This window comes from Branchiostoma lanceolatum, chromosome 5 (assembly GCF_035083965.1).
Source record: "Branchiostoma lanceolatum isolate klBraLanc5 chromosome 5, klBraLanc5.hap2, whole genome shotgun sequence".
Taxonomy (NCBI): domain Eukaryota; kingdom Metazoa; phylum Chordata; class Leptocardii; order Amphioxiformes; family Branchiostomatidae; genus Branchiostoma; species Branchiostoma lanceolatum.
Genome location: NC_089726.1, coordinates 11,865,308 through 11,879,796, shown reverse-complemented (window position 1 = coordinate 11,879,796; position 14,489 = coordinate 11,865,308). Strand labels below are relative to the sequence as shown.

Sequence of the window (14,489 nt, the reverse complement as noted above, 5' to 3'; positions counted from 1 at the left end):
GAACTACTATTGTTGATACTGTGTTCTGCGGCCACCGTTACAGAAGGCGTCTACCTTCAGGAAGTGACGTCTGTTGTTATTGTGACCTATCAAACTACAATCAAACTAAAATCAAACTGTTAAACAAATCTAACTGAACACTTACAGGGTCTTAAAGGACGACTGTCTAACACCACGCCAAGTGGGTATTATACCAACATTTTAAACATTTGTGAAATTCTTAGATTTGGACATCAATGCATTTGGCTTCCGATACTTTCTTCTATAGTGGGTTGGGGTGTAGGCTGATGCAATACATTTATAAGTTAGCTTCGCAGGTGGGTTCTTTTTACTGCAATGACTCTAGATCTCTGGTATTCAAATGCCCTTATGGCATGCTACTACTATGCCAACGAAAACCAAAGTTTCTCTGTTTGCAGCGAACATTGAAGCTAAGTGGAAACATACGCAAGCAGATTTATCAAAATCACCTAACGTCATTACAAACAATCATCAACATGAACCTGGCGAATTATGTCTGTATCTGCAATACATCTTTGCATCTAGATGAACAGAACTTCCAAAGAATGTTAAGACCTTAGAACCAATTGTGTAAACGATACGTTGGACTCAACATGTTGATTTATTCAAATCTATTCATATACATTTATGCAGCTTGATTAATGTGTATCCACTTGACTGTTTGTATGAATGGACGTGGTAAACCTTACGAAAATCGCTGTACTTTTGTTGTGTAAATAAAGATCTCTCTGTTCTGGAACAGTACACTAGTGCATGATGTCACAGACCTTTCCTCGTTTCACAAAATTTGAACTTCTCTGATGTACTTCTATCCATTCTGATAACCTTTATCTTTAGAATAACCCACAAGTAACGCATTGAAGTGTGTTCGTTATTTTATTGAGTGCTAATTTGATAAGCAAATTATCATCGGAATTAGATACAATAGAAAATGCGTGATTTCAAGTCTTGTGTAAGGTAATATTTTGCTAAAGCGTATATCTCGTTGAATGAGTCAACGGGCGATTTTTCCCTTCCCTATAATTAGATTTACCTTGGTTAACTACGTGTCAAAAGGCTGAGTCATACTTGAACACAAGGACGGTCAATTCCCCGACTCTGACACAAAACCCTCCGGGCACTGGCAACAGGACAGTGCATTGATAAGATGTACATGTAAAGGCACACACGAGAGAAATCCTCTCAACGCATGGATCGAAATACTTTTTTTTGGTTACTTGCAAAATTGCAATTTGAAATATTAACTTGCAATATCATAGTCGGTATGTAACTACTTTTGCTCTACATACATACTCAGCCTGACATTGCAACTTTTATAGCATTATCAGAAGACTATAAACAATTAACATGTAAGGCCACACCAACTTAATCTTATGGATGACATCCGCGCGCGCATTGATTTTCGCCTGTTCTCAACAACAACAAAAAAACAAAAAAAAATCACCTCCTCCAAGGCTACACGGAACTCAGGAACTTGCCGACTTAGATTGCCGCAAAAGGCTAGCACTGTACCGGCTTATCAGAAAACTGGGGCGTATTTGTGGATTGGTATGCCATCGATGTTGGCTAGGGGGAATTTGCGTTTGCACAGTTGTACAAGAGGATCGCGGAGGCCAGCGAGTATCGCCCAGACAATTTCAAACACGACCTATCCAGAGTGGCTCTCACACGTTTCTTTTGCAACAATGAGAGACATGGGAGAGGAATTGAGGGATTGGCAGAGGGATTTGTGAGCGTAAACCATGGAATGCTTAATATGGAGTTCAATGCCATGTATGTTGAAACTGCCCTTATGGGTGTATATGATATGAGTATTCTCATCACAGTCATATATCATCCACAGTCCTTGGAGCCAAATACCTTCTAATAGTATACTATTCTGTGGTCGTTCTTGTCAATATATTAAAAATTAATCACTTGCGCTGAGTCTGCTATGATGAACAAGACAACCTACATGTACCTCCTACAAATAAACTGTGTTCTGTGGTTCAATTCGCAATACCAGCTTTGTACTAGTAGTCCTGTGGTTTAGCAGCATTTTTTTTTGCTGGATTTTTCTTTTTTTCGCCCGCGCGCATTAGTTTTGGGGTCTCCAGAGGATGTCATCCATAAAATCAAGTTGGTGTGGCCTAATGTAGAAAATTGCTAGAGGTCAGCATGTTTTATATGTACGTTGGTCATTTTGATTTTCTGACGGTATGTGTTTTTGTCCTTTTCCAGCGCAAAGTTCAGCCAAAAAAATTCTCGATCTGGGTTTCGAACGAAAAAGCATTGATTTCTCTATTTCAATTGAAAATTTACCGTATTGCATGGGATAATTGTGTGTCAGTGTGTAACGAGAACAGCTTGTTCCCAGCATCCCAGGCATTCATGGAATACAAACTTGTATTTTTCAACTTGCATAATTGCAAGTTCATATCAATTTTTACTTGCAAATCTTGAAAATCACTTGCAGATTGCAAGTTGCTTCATTGTATTTCGAACCCTGCAACAGCAGAATATGCGGTAAGGTCAAACATTCCTGGCTACATCGAATCATTATAAAACTATTCTAGCCTGTCGTTATCGGTAAAAATATTTCTGATGAATTGTACGTAACGATTTCCAAAACACTTTGCTAGGTGATATGTTGTGATTTGTTGCCTATTGTCTCTGTTGGCGCTCTTTGAAAAGCCTTAACCTAATGTTATACAATGTCATGTAAAATGATTTCATAATTCGTTCCTTGAAACTTACTTGGTACCCTTGTGTACTGCAGGGTGGTTTGCATATTTGGTTTGCGTATTTTTGGCATGAGCACAATTTAAGTATTATTGTATGTTTGCATCCAAACTGAAATATTTGAAGCAATCAAATAGCTCAGGCCTTCTGAGGGGGGTACGCCGCATCTGTGGGGTACGGTGACCCACCCTGGGGGTACGGTGTCCCACCCTGGGGGTAGGGTGCCCCTCCCTGGGGGTACGGTGCTCCCGCCGGGGGGTAGGCTGGAGGGGGGCCTGGGTACCCGGCTTTCCCTGGCTGACCAGCAGGAGGGATGTACTGGGCGGGCTGGGCGCCGTAAGCTCCCTGCTGAGTCATGACATTCACCTGCTGTCCTGTGGAACACAAGAAGAACAGTTAGTATCATTAGGATCAGCAACGCTTCGGCAAGGCTTGTGAAATGGGTGCTGGGGGGCTGGTTAGACATACTTTATGTGTGTTGTATCGTATTAACAAGAAACTGAGCTAGTTGTATGTTGCCTCCTGCAATCCTTCCGATAACACTGAGATAAACATTTCTTTCCAAGACTAGACATGTATCTGCAAAATTGAATCTTGACATACGTGCAGATCCATGCACCCAAGATGTCTTAAAATTGATAAATTTGAGACGAGCTGACAATAAACTTGTGGCACAAGAACAAATAGAACTTGCCTTGTGGTGAAGCCTGGTATGCTACTGGCGGGCTCCGTCGCTGTTTGGCGCATGCGCAGCAGCAGAGGACTATCCCCACGATGATGATGATGATGATGACGATGACACCGACAATGATTCCAACCAAGGCGCCGATACTAGCACGAAAAGACACCGCCAATTTAGTATGATTTAGCAAAATACTAGTAGTAAGAGCTTGATTTCCTTTTGATTTACGTTCTTCGACATTCACAACTAGATGAAAGTACATTGCGAGGAACTACACGCATGTGGAACAACAACAGTACTATCCAACATCCATGAGACGCGTTTCAGTAGAAACACATATTGCGAGTTTTTTGCGACATACGGGCACATATAGCTTATGTTCATTGCATTAAGCAGTCCGATTAGGAGGACCACTATTACAGCTCAGTCGTTCATGGAATCAAGTTTTCTTTGCAATTTTTTTTACAATAAATACCCGAGTTGTACTGCACTGTTGATGGCGTCGTCCCAGCCGGCGGTACAAGATGAGGTGTCATCAGCCTCCCAACAGTTATCACAACAGTCAGTTCCATCCTCACAGCAGTAGGTGTCGTCGTCGTCGTCGATGAACAGCCGTGGGCAGGAGAATGAACGGACTCCTAATGTACGGCACTGCTCTCCAGCGACAGCTAGGACAGAAATGTTGGTATGAAAAAACACTTTCCCCAGGTTCATTAAGTTTACATCCACGCCAATACTTGACAACCATTCTCTTGATTAGTATGTATTTTTCTTTGGAAATGCATATGTGCGCAGTGGTGAGTAGGCTCACAGAACTTACGCAAGTTTACTGTCTAAACTGTTTTCTGCACAGTGGTTTGTAGCTGTTGACACCTGAGGAACCTGCTGCCCATGTTAAATATGCATGTCGGGTATGAAAGCCCGGTAACCTGATATGGGTTCAAGGGACGCCTGTGTCGTACCTGGTACCATAACATTCTTTACATAAGCCTGGATTCACAACAAGTCTTTGTTGCTCTCACTGAAGCGTAAACCCGATATCGATTTACCGTGGAGGGAGGGGGGTGAGAGGTGCAGTATACCGTAGATTTAGCATACTTGAGTCCTCAATGTTTCGCTGTTGCCCATGGGTTACGTACACATAGCTTTGGCGAATCGAATCCAAATCGTTGAAATTAAAGACTGATCTGTCAATTTCTTGTGGCGCAAGACACCAGCAAGCAAATCTTTGCTTCATCAAAAAGGTTCATATATTTCACTAGTCTTACCCTAGATAAACTCGTTGCATAGCTCAAATATAGCCAGAGTGTTGTTTCCCCCAGGCGTTCTACCTGTATTTATGGTTGGCAGTGTGTACAGTAGGTGATGTCATGCGATCAAAACAGTGACTATCGTGTTGTTGGGCAAGGACAAGCTTCGCTCTGCCAAACCATTTTCGCACAGTCATGATCATTGACGGATTTGGCACGATTCAGTCTTACTCTGTAGTGCTGATATAGACTACGATCTAAACTGTATGAAGCTAGACATACACATTCGTAATCAGATGTGGTAAACGCTTCAACGCATTATACTTAAGGCAGAACCGCTCCCTTAATTACAACTTCCGTCCTATTCCATCTCTACATGTCTGGGCACACGTAACGTTACCGAAAATGTCCGCCTTCCGACTCCTGATAACACGTAGCCTTTTCAACACTTCCTCATTATAATTACTTCTCGTCACTGTCTTACAGACTGTAGCAGCCATGTCAGACCTACTGTAACGGTAAAACGGCACTGTTCTCTCGACATCAACCGTGTCTACGGATCATAGTCTGATAACAGTTACATTTGTAACTTCAGGCGTCGTTTTCAGTTAGTCATAAGCACTATAAACTTGAGGCGAATGACCGAGCTATCGTCAGAATGAAGAGTAAAATGGCGAAGATGTCGATAATCACGATCTCTATTTTCTCGCTGTAAGTGTCAGGTGGTCCGTTACCAATTGATACGATGTTCTAGCTTTGTACAATGACTGCTTACCTGTCGCGAAAATGGCGACGACGACAATAACTGTTGCCCTCAACATGGCCACGAATCTTCCTTTTGTTTTCGACGAGGTTAATAACTGTTGAGTAGTCCTGGTAAGTTGGAGTGTCGCAAGTGATTTCAGAGGAGGAAATGAATTCAGTCTGGTCGTCTGATTAGCCTTAGGGTTACGTCAGTTTGCATACCGGAAGTGACGTATGTTGTCACTGTGTGGCCTCTCCTTCGTGACGGAATCTTCCACCGGTAGAACACGTCTTAATCTCCAAGCAGATGTTGGGTAGGTAGTCGTAACGTTTGAAATGATTTTGTAGCATCTGCTTGGAGATTACACTTAACGTATTTGCCTCGACTGGTCTAGAAGTGACAGGATTTCAGCTTCAAAATTAACTCCAAATGATTTCACTCGGCTCATCATAGCTTTAGTATACGAATGAACGACCCAACAAAACACTCAAGAGCCCACATCGCTGTGTCCCAATCAAATATTTAATCTATTTTGATTCATATATTTTGCATGTTCTGGTCGATATGGATAGACCACGACTAAGATCGACATTTACATAGACATCTATGATATCTCTTTTTGGCTCATAAGCATATCATTATGATGGATAAGTTATTTTAACAAGCCTATTAATCTCTTTCTACGTCTAGAGCGTGAACGATTTAATTGATTTAAAGTGACAAAAGTCTGATCTACTTCAGAATCATGAAGACTTCATATAGTTTGGTAATCTATGGAACATATACGCCAAAAATAATTACTCAAGCAACTGGATAAGATTTTGAAACAGTCAGACGTTTCAGACAGTATCCACTGTCTTTCGTCAGTGACTAACGATAGGGCTGAGAACACCAGCTTTATACCAAAACTCTGAATAGATATGTTAATGAGGTAAAGACAATTTAGGATGTCTTGAAGTAGTCTTCAAAAAGAAGATTAATTCAAGACAAAGTTTATGCCAATAGTTCAATTAGCTACTGTTGTTCTAGTACAGTAACTAAATGTTGCTCGTCCGGGGGTGGGGGGTGGGGGGCAGTGCATTATCCCAGGTGCCTGAAAGTTGAACGCGTAGACCCCCCTTCCTAGCAACATTTAGTTACTGTACTAGAACAACAGTAGCTAATTGAACTATTGGCATAAACTTTGTCTTGAATTAATCTTCTTTTTGAAGACTACTTCAAGACATCCTAAATTGTCTTTACCTCATTAACATATCTATTCAGAGTTTTGGTATAAAGCTGTTGTTCTCAGCCCTATCGTTAGTCACTGACGAAAGACAGTGGATACTGTCTGAAACGTCTGACTGTTTCAAAATCTTATCCAGTTGCTTGAGTAATTATTTTTGGCGTATCTTATTACCTGGATGTCTAACCTTCATCAACGTATGGAACATATACTTGGTCGTAAAATGTATATACTTGACACATGGGTCTATATGTTTATCTGTAAACTATATGTAAGTGGTTCCTTCTGTTATTGTGTTAAATATAGGCTACGCTACATTCGCACACCGATATGGAGTTTCTAAATCTTTGAAGTGTGACCAAAAGCTGTATATACATCCTGCGGGTACTGCGGGTAGGCAGGCTGTTGGGCAGGGTACAGGGCAGGCTGCTTGGCGGGGTACTTTGCGGGGTACTGTGCGGGGTACTGTGCAGGGTACTCTGCGGGGTATTGGGCGTCGTGTTGTGGAGACGGGACAGGCTGGGCAGCGGCATTCATCTGTACTGCTGTAAGGAAATATGAATGCATTTCTACGATACAAAAACACGAAAAGGCTAGCATTAATCTACTCAAAATCAGATTGAAAATGCCATAGAACTGAATCTGAAAGGACTCTGTGTGAGATGATGACAAATTACGAGAATGAAGATGAAAAAGAGAGAGGGACGGAAATCTAACTTTTACACAATGTCGTATTTCATGTGTCTATCATAATGTCTGCCATATCTATCATTTTTGGACAAGAAGAACATTTACTCCAAGAACTATCAACAGGTTTCAATGCTATTCTGTCCTTAAGAAAGATTATCCTGCTCCTCTTAGGCATGACATATAAAGAGAAGACTAGCTGAACCCCCTGACATGTACAATTTTGATCAGTACTCAAAAGGAAGGACGGCCTTCACTCAAACAAAAAGAGCACCACTAAGCATCACGTCAAGTCCTTCTTTCTATCTCACTCCCTCAGTAGACTTACCATTCATTTGCTTTTTCTTGTTGTTCTTCCTTGCCTTTCCGCAACAGCATACGATGACACCAACGATGATGACAGTAAGAGTAATGGCTCCCACTACTAGTCCGACGATAGTTCCCATACTGACAAGAAAGGGTGGGATGAATATCCTACGCTCCACAGCACTGTCGCTTCTAGTAGTTACTCAGATGTTTAATCTTTAAGACACTTTGATATCAAAGTAACAGTCTCAATATAATGTTCGAGTAGATGTAGGGTCTGAATTTTTGTTTGTGACTGTTTTGCGGCATTGTGTGCGCCTTAAGTCCATGTCCGCGTTAAGATTGTAGGGGGGGGGGGGGGGGGGTAGAGAAAAACGCGGGCCACTAAATAGGCGAACAAAATGTCCCAAAACATCTGCAAAACAAGGCAGGCCCTACATCTGCTTTGAGATCATATCAACGAAAGAAGGGATATTTTAGACTGAAATCAATATTTCGATGCACCAAAGAATATGATACTGCTTTGTGATCACTTAAATTTGGTTATAACTAGAGATCTTACCATCAGGCACATCCATATACTTTAATGCATTGGATTATGCTTAAGCTTATTTTTTGTGATTGTTACTAATGCCCTTTAAGTTTAGCACAACCAACCAACCAACCAACACCATTACCTACTTCATGTTGTAAAAGCTGCCGAATTTCCAGGCGTCTGCCATACAACGGTCGGGCCTGCTGACGGTGGATCGGCAGGGGTCTGAACAACACCTCATCCCGCAGCAGTAGATGTCCTCCGGGGCGAAGCTGTGGACCCGGGAGCGCGGACAGCTGAAGGGTCGGCCGTGTGCAGTCCGACAGACCTGTGCGGCATCTATACATGTACGTACGTAAGGATGAGAACACATATTGTGAAGTATGTGTAGGATGTTATTCTTTGAGGCTATGGAAGTGTCTACTTCTGAAGATGGATAACAGTTACTTTATAGCAAGTCAAAATGTCAAAGCGGTGCATGGAAATGTACAAAAAACTGCATTCATCTAGATCCTCTGGTGTAAACAAACCGTATCCAATGAGCAAGATCATATTTGCCATTATTATGTCCAGAATAAGGACACTTCCTAATTTGAAAACCTAAGTTTGTTTGATTTTACATCCCAAAATATATTATGACAACTGTTCTACACGGAAGTATGGTCTTCCCCACGTATAGTGTGCTTCCCTGAGGCCATTTAGCTGTCAACGTTTTCTGCACAAAGGTGTAGTTGTATTCAGGGATACCGAAGTTGTTCTGCAACTTTTCAACAACGCCCCCCTCCCCAACATTGGCGCTATATCGTCAGTCACGGCTCAGAGATTTCTCGAGCCTGTCGGAGACGTCTCCACGTTTGCCGTTCACCATTCTTTACGGAAACAAGCGATTATCATGTCGTCAATACTGAGAATGTCTCATTAATTGTTCCCCTGTCACATAGAAGGTTTTTAAAGAAATCAAGCACTGAGTTGCTAGTTTCTACCTATCCTGAAATAATCGTGTTCGTGAGTTCATTTAGATACCAAGGTTTGGCTGGTGGTCAGTAAACAAACAATCTTAAGAAAGTTTAGAAGCAAAATCTCTAACTTTCCTCGGTCGCACAGTGCATACTGTTGAAGTCCTATGGTCTTGATTTCCGGGTGTGCTTGCAATTGATTGTCATGGTTGTGTAGTACACTTACCTATCGCCCAAACAGCACCCAACAGGACACCCAGCACAATCCGTAACATCATTACACTTCTCTTGGAGGGTACATTCGACGTAAAAACGGTAAAAGAAACGCTAAAAGAGTGAATGTTCTTGCATGTTAGACCGACTTCATACACCCGGCCGTAGTTTTGTACGTGACGTAGTTGAAATCGGACCCAATTTTCCCCGAAAGAAGTTAGGCAAGTTCCACCCCTTCAGGCGATAAACAACGTAATCGCATTTGTGCCACGAAGAATGGCGACGAAACTCTTCAATGGTGTCAGGACTGCTCTACTGTAATCTCTATGTGCCTCTTGTTTCCTCCTCTCACACTTTTTGAGAAGAAGAAAAAAGCTATTTATCCCATTACTTTGGTTCAAAAAAGTATTTCAATCGAAAACCGTTATAACTACTTTTACACGTGATAACGTCTGTCACAAAGGTATCAATTTACTAGTAAGAGATTTTCAGATGTTTCTTATAGTGAATTGATGGGATGGTACCCATCTATCCCATTAATTCACTAATAGATTAGACTATCATTGAAATAACTTTGCAAATAGCAGTTATCCCAACTATTCAAACTATCCCGTTTTCTGACAAGAATTATTTGATCCCAACAAAAAGATGTCTCTAAAACACAGTCAATGGAATTATAATAACGTCTAACAAATTTACTTAGAAAACATATTGGTGGTTTTAGTAAGTATATGGAAATATGTCAGACTACAGCACTGAGTGTACATGAATGTTTGTATGGGACAACACTTTTGAATTACTTTGAAGGTTATATAAATGCTGTACAAGCAAAACGCACTCTTTTACAGCAATTAACATCTCTTCAATATTAACTACACAAAAAACACCACAACACATTATAACTTGCCAGAATTTTTTAAATATAAGTCCTATGAAATATCTCAGATGTCAGCAATAAACCTGCGTACTACCTTCCTTATACATGTCTGCAAGAAAGTATCACATTTTGTCCAGGATGATTCTTTTGGCTATTTCAGCAGCGTGGAGAGACTAAAGGCATATGATACTATATAATATAAAAACGACGTTAGACACAGAAAGTCCATCACGTATATGAATTGTATGTGGAATGAAAGTATCACCAAGAGCATTAATCACAATAATACATCAAGAGTATCAGAAAGCGTGAAAAAGCATAAAAACAATATGTATATACTCACTAGAAACTAATCATAATGAAACTAATGTTTAAGAATCATGATCTCTGCAGGTATAGAGAAGAGAATTGATAACCCTCATTTAAGACACTCAATGCCACAGATAGATTTGACTATATATTTAGATGCAACAGCTCATACAGTGTTAAAATAGGCAAATATATAAAATATTGTTTTGTTATTAGAAAAAATGATGATACTCAAAATTAGCCCAACTTGAATCATGTAAAACCTAAGATAGTCATTTTGTGCTAGTGAATAGTTTTATTCCATACCTATGTCTTGTTCTATGGCCATACTTTGTACCTGCTACAATAGTCGCACAATAAAGTTCTTCTTTAATATCTATTATGATATCAGTACATGTACTGGCTGCATTGAGTGAGTTTACATTGTATCGTACCAAATATAACATAGCTATAGATACTACTTGACTTCTTTATTTCCCACTGTCCAGTCTACCTGATTTAATACAATGCTACGTATTCCGTTCATTTGAGGAGATTCATTTATAACCACATGTTGTTCAGACCTCCATACTTCTCGAATTCTGTGTTGTGCCCCCCCCCCCCAAAAAAACACATTTTATTACTTGTGGTCATTGCAGTGAATCTCAGTGATAGTTTCTTAAGCCTTGTTTGGTGGGTAAGCTGGGTGCGGGTAGGCTGGGGGTTGTCCACCCGGGTACTGCGGGTAGGTAGGAGGCTGTGCAGGGGGGTACTGGGGATACTGGCCAGGTGGATACTGTGCGGGCTGGGCAACAGGAGCCATTTGGACAGCTGTGGGGGAAAAAGTTATGTCTCAATGATATACAACATCAACAAAGACGCAACACGGATAGCAATACATCTGACATGGCGGGAACTATAGTAGAAGAAAGGATGAACGAACACAGTGTTTTAAGCATCACAATTACAAAGAAAGTAGAAAGCACTTAATGTTCTAGACTTAGACGGAGATGTCATGTATGCCAGGTAATACATTTCAGAGAAAGTGAGTAACATTTTCTGTCTCTTCTAATATGCATTATACCAAACTACTTCCACTGGAAGGCAGTTCTCATGACTTCTTGCGCGGAGATGACAAGTTGCTAGACCAACGTTGACTAGCCCGTAACCTCTGACGTAAACTTTAATGTGTGGATCTTACCCTGTGGTTGGTTTCTTTGGTTGGACCTCTTGGCGTATACGCAGCAGCAGCAGATACAGGCCACAATGACGATGGTGATCAGGACGATGCATCCCACTGCTATGCCGATGATGGCGCCGATACTAGGACAACACAGGACATGTGTCAGGTTATGCTTTCTTCAAAACATCAACAACAGTTTTTCGTGTCATATCAAAACTACTTGAACTGTTGTATCTGCGTACGATGGTAACGGTATAGATAATCCTGTATGAGACATAATTCTGAGCTAGTTATTCTAGATTTTTCATCTTCTATAGCTAACGTAATATTGGCAAAGTAAATGATAATAATAACTGGTTTATTTGCAACACACATATCATCGCAGCCTTTTCTGGCTGAATTGTGGTATTAGACATAATTCATTAAAATTCATTCAATGACTGTACACTTCTTACAATAACATTATAACACTACACTTCATAAAAAAACTACAATTCATTCAAGTCCACGCTAAAAGGTAAGTAGTATTTTTAAATCTAGAAGTTCTGCATCTGAACTGTGTGAAGTTGTACCCTAGTCGAAACGCTTTGTACGCTTTGTACGCGTTGTGCGCTTTGGACGCTTTGTCAAAAACGCTGAAATCGACGCCCCAGTTGTTGGTCCCAGTACAAGAGGAGGTGTCCACGGTGGATTCCCAGCAGTTGTTACAGCATTTGTTTCCCTCGCAGCAGTATTTCTCATCGGCATCGTCAAGGTACGGGATCCCCGTCCGTGGACAGTTGAAATAGCCACATCGCTCTGCAGCAACTAATGTTTAGGTAAAGAACAAGTATTATCAGAGTCGATAGATGAGTAGGGTTAAGATAAACTGAACTACCTCGTCTCTTCCTCCTCGTTACACAATTGTATTTATATAAATACATAATTTTTGTTGGATTCTAGCTTAACAGCAGTGCTCTTTTTCACCCTTTTATATTTATTCGAACGTGTTCTTGTTAAACTCCCTTTATTGACATTTCAAAATGAAATTAACCTATTCAAAGAAACTTCTCATTCATGCCACCTATTGACGTTTTCTGAAACAGCACGCTCAAAGCACCAAACGAACCAAGATAGTCCATGAAACAGCTATACACTTGTAGAATGTCTTGTAGTATGTTGTAAAGGTAAAGACGCTCACCAGAGTTAACAAATATCTGGGCAGTGATAGACCAGTTGTGATTTACTATAAAATGATATTGCTAAAAACGGTGCATTCAACCACTAGATTTGAAGCTTAACTTTCAAATCTACTCTTCTCTTAAACGCCTTATTTTGACAAATTTCCAAACACCTTACACTGTTTACTTCACTCACTCACTCACTCACTCACTCACTCACACACTCACTCACTCACTCACTCACTCACATAGCTAGTAGCTGTGGAGATAGTATGTCTGTACACAGGGTAAACAACATTCAAAGATGATGAACGCATGGATGATCAAGTGTTTAATAGAGAAACTCGTTCTGCAACTTTCGTCTGACGCCCCCACCCAGCAAAGGACGCGGTGACTCTACATTGTGTTGTGACCTTTGTAGGAATTAGCTGTACCAGATCGAGACGGTACGACTTTATGTGTTGCATATGTGGCATATAGTTAACACGTAATTTTATTTCATTCAGTAGGTTCATTATGATAAATGCTCATTCAACTGTTCACACATTCACATAAACAGCCAAAGTCTGGATACAAAAAAAATTGAAAATTGTTTTGAGGCCAAAGCGAATCTTGTCTATTATCATTACCGTCGCCGACAAGGTTATGTTTTCAGTTACGCCAGCTGTGGGTTGGGTCTGTATATGTATGTCAAGAGCATGACTAGAGAAACTTTTGATTGATCTTCATGATTTTTGGTAGGTGAGTTGTGGTTGTGGCAACAAAGGTCAAGTTCGAAAATGGTTTTCCTGGCGTATTTCTACAGTACTGCAACAGGCTGATTTGAAATTTGGTGGACATTGCTAAAATTACTACATAATTATTCCCCGAAATTTGAGCTGTGCACCTTATTTCTGGGTAAGGCCGAGGACTCATTGATCACCCCTCGTTGTTTACCCAGTTGATTAATCACTACTAGTACTTGGTTAACATGAGTATCACGTATGTACATGTACTTACCTGTTGTCCAGATAGTGACCAACAAAACCAATACGGCAATCCGGCCCATGGTCAGTCTTCTCTTGGTCTTGGTCACGAGATAAACGGGTAACGTTTCAAGTTTCTACAGACCCGGTTAGATCGTGCGTCCGGTGGTAGTTTTGAATGACGCAGTGTGTGGAACTGAGGAGAGATTCCGCAAAAGGGCTCGGCAGTTTAAAACACCTCATGCGAGATAAACGTAATCGTCTGCGTGTCAGCCGTGGTGGGTCAAAGTTAATGTACGTGCACTAATCTAACAAACTACCAACTAGACAGTCGAACCGCAGATCACCTTAAGTTAAGTTAAAGTACCTTCCCGCACCAGGTGGTGCATAGGGCGGCGCCCATCACCGTTTCAGTAGCCCTTAGGCCACACAACTTTGTGCAATCGCTACAGCAGGGCAGATCACCGTAGAACGCGTTATTGAACTTATTCCCTGTATGACGTGCGCCAGGGATGGCTGTGGTGCGCATAGAGGTCTTCAGTTCGCCTGTTTCCGTCTTTTAAAATATACATTGTTTGGAACTTTTGAAAACAGTTTTGTACGACATTTGAAATTGAAGACATCACATTTAATAGTAAGGTAAAAACCATAACCACTTGACTAGACTTGTTTTAC

The 14,489-nt window shown here is 40.9% G+C and overlaps 3 protein-coding genes across 3 annotated transcripts; all 3 read right to left on the bottom strand.

Moving 5' to 3' along the window:
* Nucleotides 1–881: 881 nt before the first annotated feature.
* Nucleotides 882–5,636, bottom strand: LOC136435146 (uncharacterized). Its single transcript, XM_066428379.1, has 4 exons — nt 5,450–5,636; nt 3,900–4,092; nt 3,437–3,573; nt 882–3,116 (listed from the first exon to the last, which is right to left on the bottom strand). The coding sequence occupies exons 1-4, from the start codon at nt 5,493–5,495 to the stop codon at nt 2,881–2,883; spliced, it is 612 nt and encodes a 203-aa protein (XP_066284476.1). The 5' UTR covers nt 5,496–5,636; the 3' UTR covers nt 882–2,880.
* Nucleotides 5,637–5,919: 283 nt separating this feature from the next.
* On the bottom strand, nt 5,920–9,543 carry LOC136435148 (protein shisa-5-like). Its single transcript, XM_066428381.1, has 5 exons — nt 9,355–9,543; nt 8,319–8,511; nt 7,660–7,778; nt 6,842–7,189; nt 5,920–6,190 (listed from the first exon to the last, which is right to left on the bottom strand). Exons 1-4 carry the CDS (start codon nt 9,404–9,406, stop codon nt 6,984–6,986), a joined length of 570 nt encoding a protein of 189 aa, XP_066284478.1. The 5' UTR covers nt 9,407–9,543; the 3' UTR covers nt 5,920–6,190; nt 6,842–6,983.
* A 694-nt stretch (nt 9,544–10,237) lies between these two features.
* On the bottom strand, nt 10,238–14,075 carry LOC136435138 (protein shisa-5-like). Its single transcript, XM_066428371.1, has 4 exons — nt 13,849–14,075; nt 12,262–12,496; nt 11,708–11,829; nt 10,238–11,337 (listed from the first exon to the last, which is right to left on the bottom strand). The coding sequence occupies exons 1-4, from the start codon at nt 13,895–13,897 to the stop codon at nt 11,186–11,188; spliced, it is 558 nt and encodes a 185-aa protein (XP_066284468.1). The 5' UTR covers nt 13,898–14,075; the 3' UTR covers nt 10,238–11,185.
* Between the last annotated feature and the right edge of the window lie 414 nt (nt 14,076–14,489).

What these genes read in the sequence shown, in the direction of transcription:
- LOC136435146 (XM_066428379.1), bottom strand. Translation starts at nt 5,495, where the DNA reads ATGTTGAGGGCAACAGTTATTGTCGTCGTCGCCATTTTCGCGACAG. An exon ending in CGTCGCCATTTTCGCGACAG is followed by an intron (nt 4,093 to 5,449) that starts GTAAGCAGTCAT and finishes TTTCTGTCCTAG; the next exon opens with CTGTCGCTGGAGAGCAGTGC. An exon ending in ATACCAGGCTTCACCACAAG is followed by an intron (nt 3,117 to 3,436) that starts GCAAGTTCTATT and finishes TGTGTTCCACAG; the next exon opens with GACAGCAGGTGAATGTCATG.
- LOC136435148 (XM_066428381.1), bottom strand. Translation starts at nt 9,406, where the DNA reads ATGATGTTACGGATTGTGCTGGGTGTCCTGTTGGGTGCTGTTTGGGCG. An exon ending in GGGTGCTGTTTGGGCGATAG is followed by an intron (nt 8,512 to 9,354) that starts GTAAGTGTACTA and finishes GTACATGTATAG; the next exon opens with ATGCCGCACAGGTCTGTCGG. An exon ending in CAAGAAAAAGCAAATGAATG is followed by an intron (nt 7,190 to 7,659) that starts GTAAGTCTACTG and finishes ATTTCCTTACAG; the next exon opens with CAGTACAGATGAATGCCGCT.
- LOC136435138 (XM_066428371.1), bottom strand. Translation starts at nt 13,897, where the DNA reads ATGGGCCGGATTGCCGTATTGGTTTTGTTGGTCACTATCTGGACAACA. An exon ending in GGTCACTATCTGGACAACAG is followed by an intron (nt 12,497 to 13,848) that starts GTAAGTACATGT and finishes CCTAAACATTAG; the next exon opens with TTGCTGCAGAGCGATGTGGC. An exon ending in CCAAAGAAACCAACCACAGG is followed by an intron (nt 11,338 to 11,707) that starts GTAAGATCCACA and finishes TTTCCCCCACAG; the next exon opens with CTGTCCAAATGGCTCCTGTT.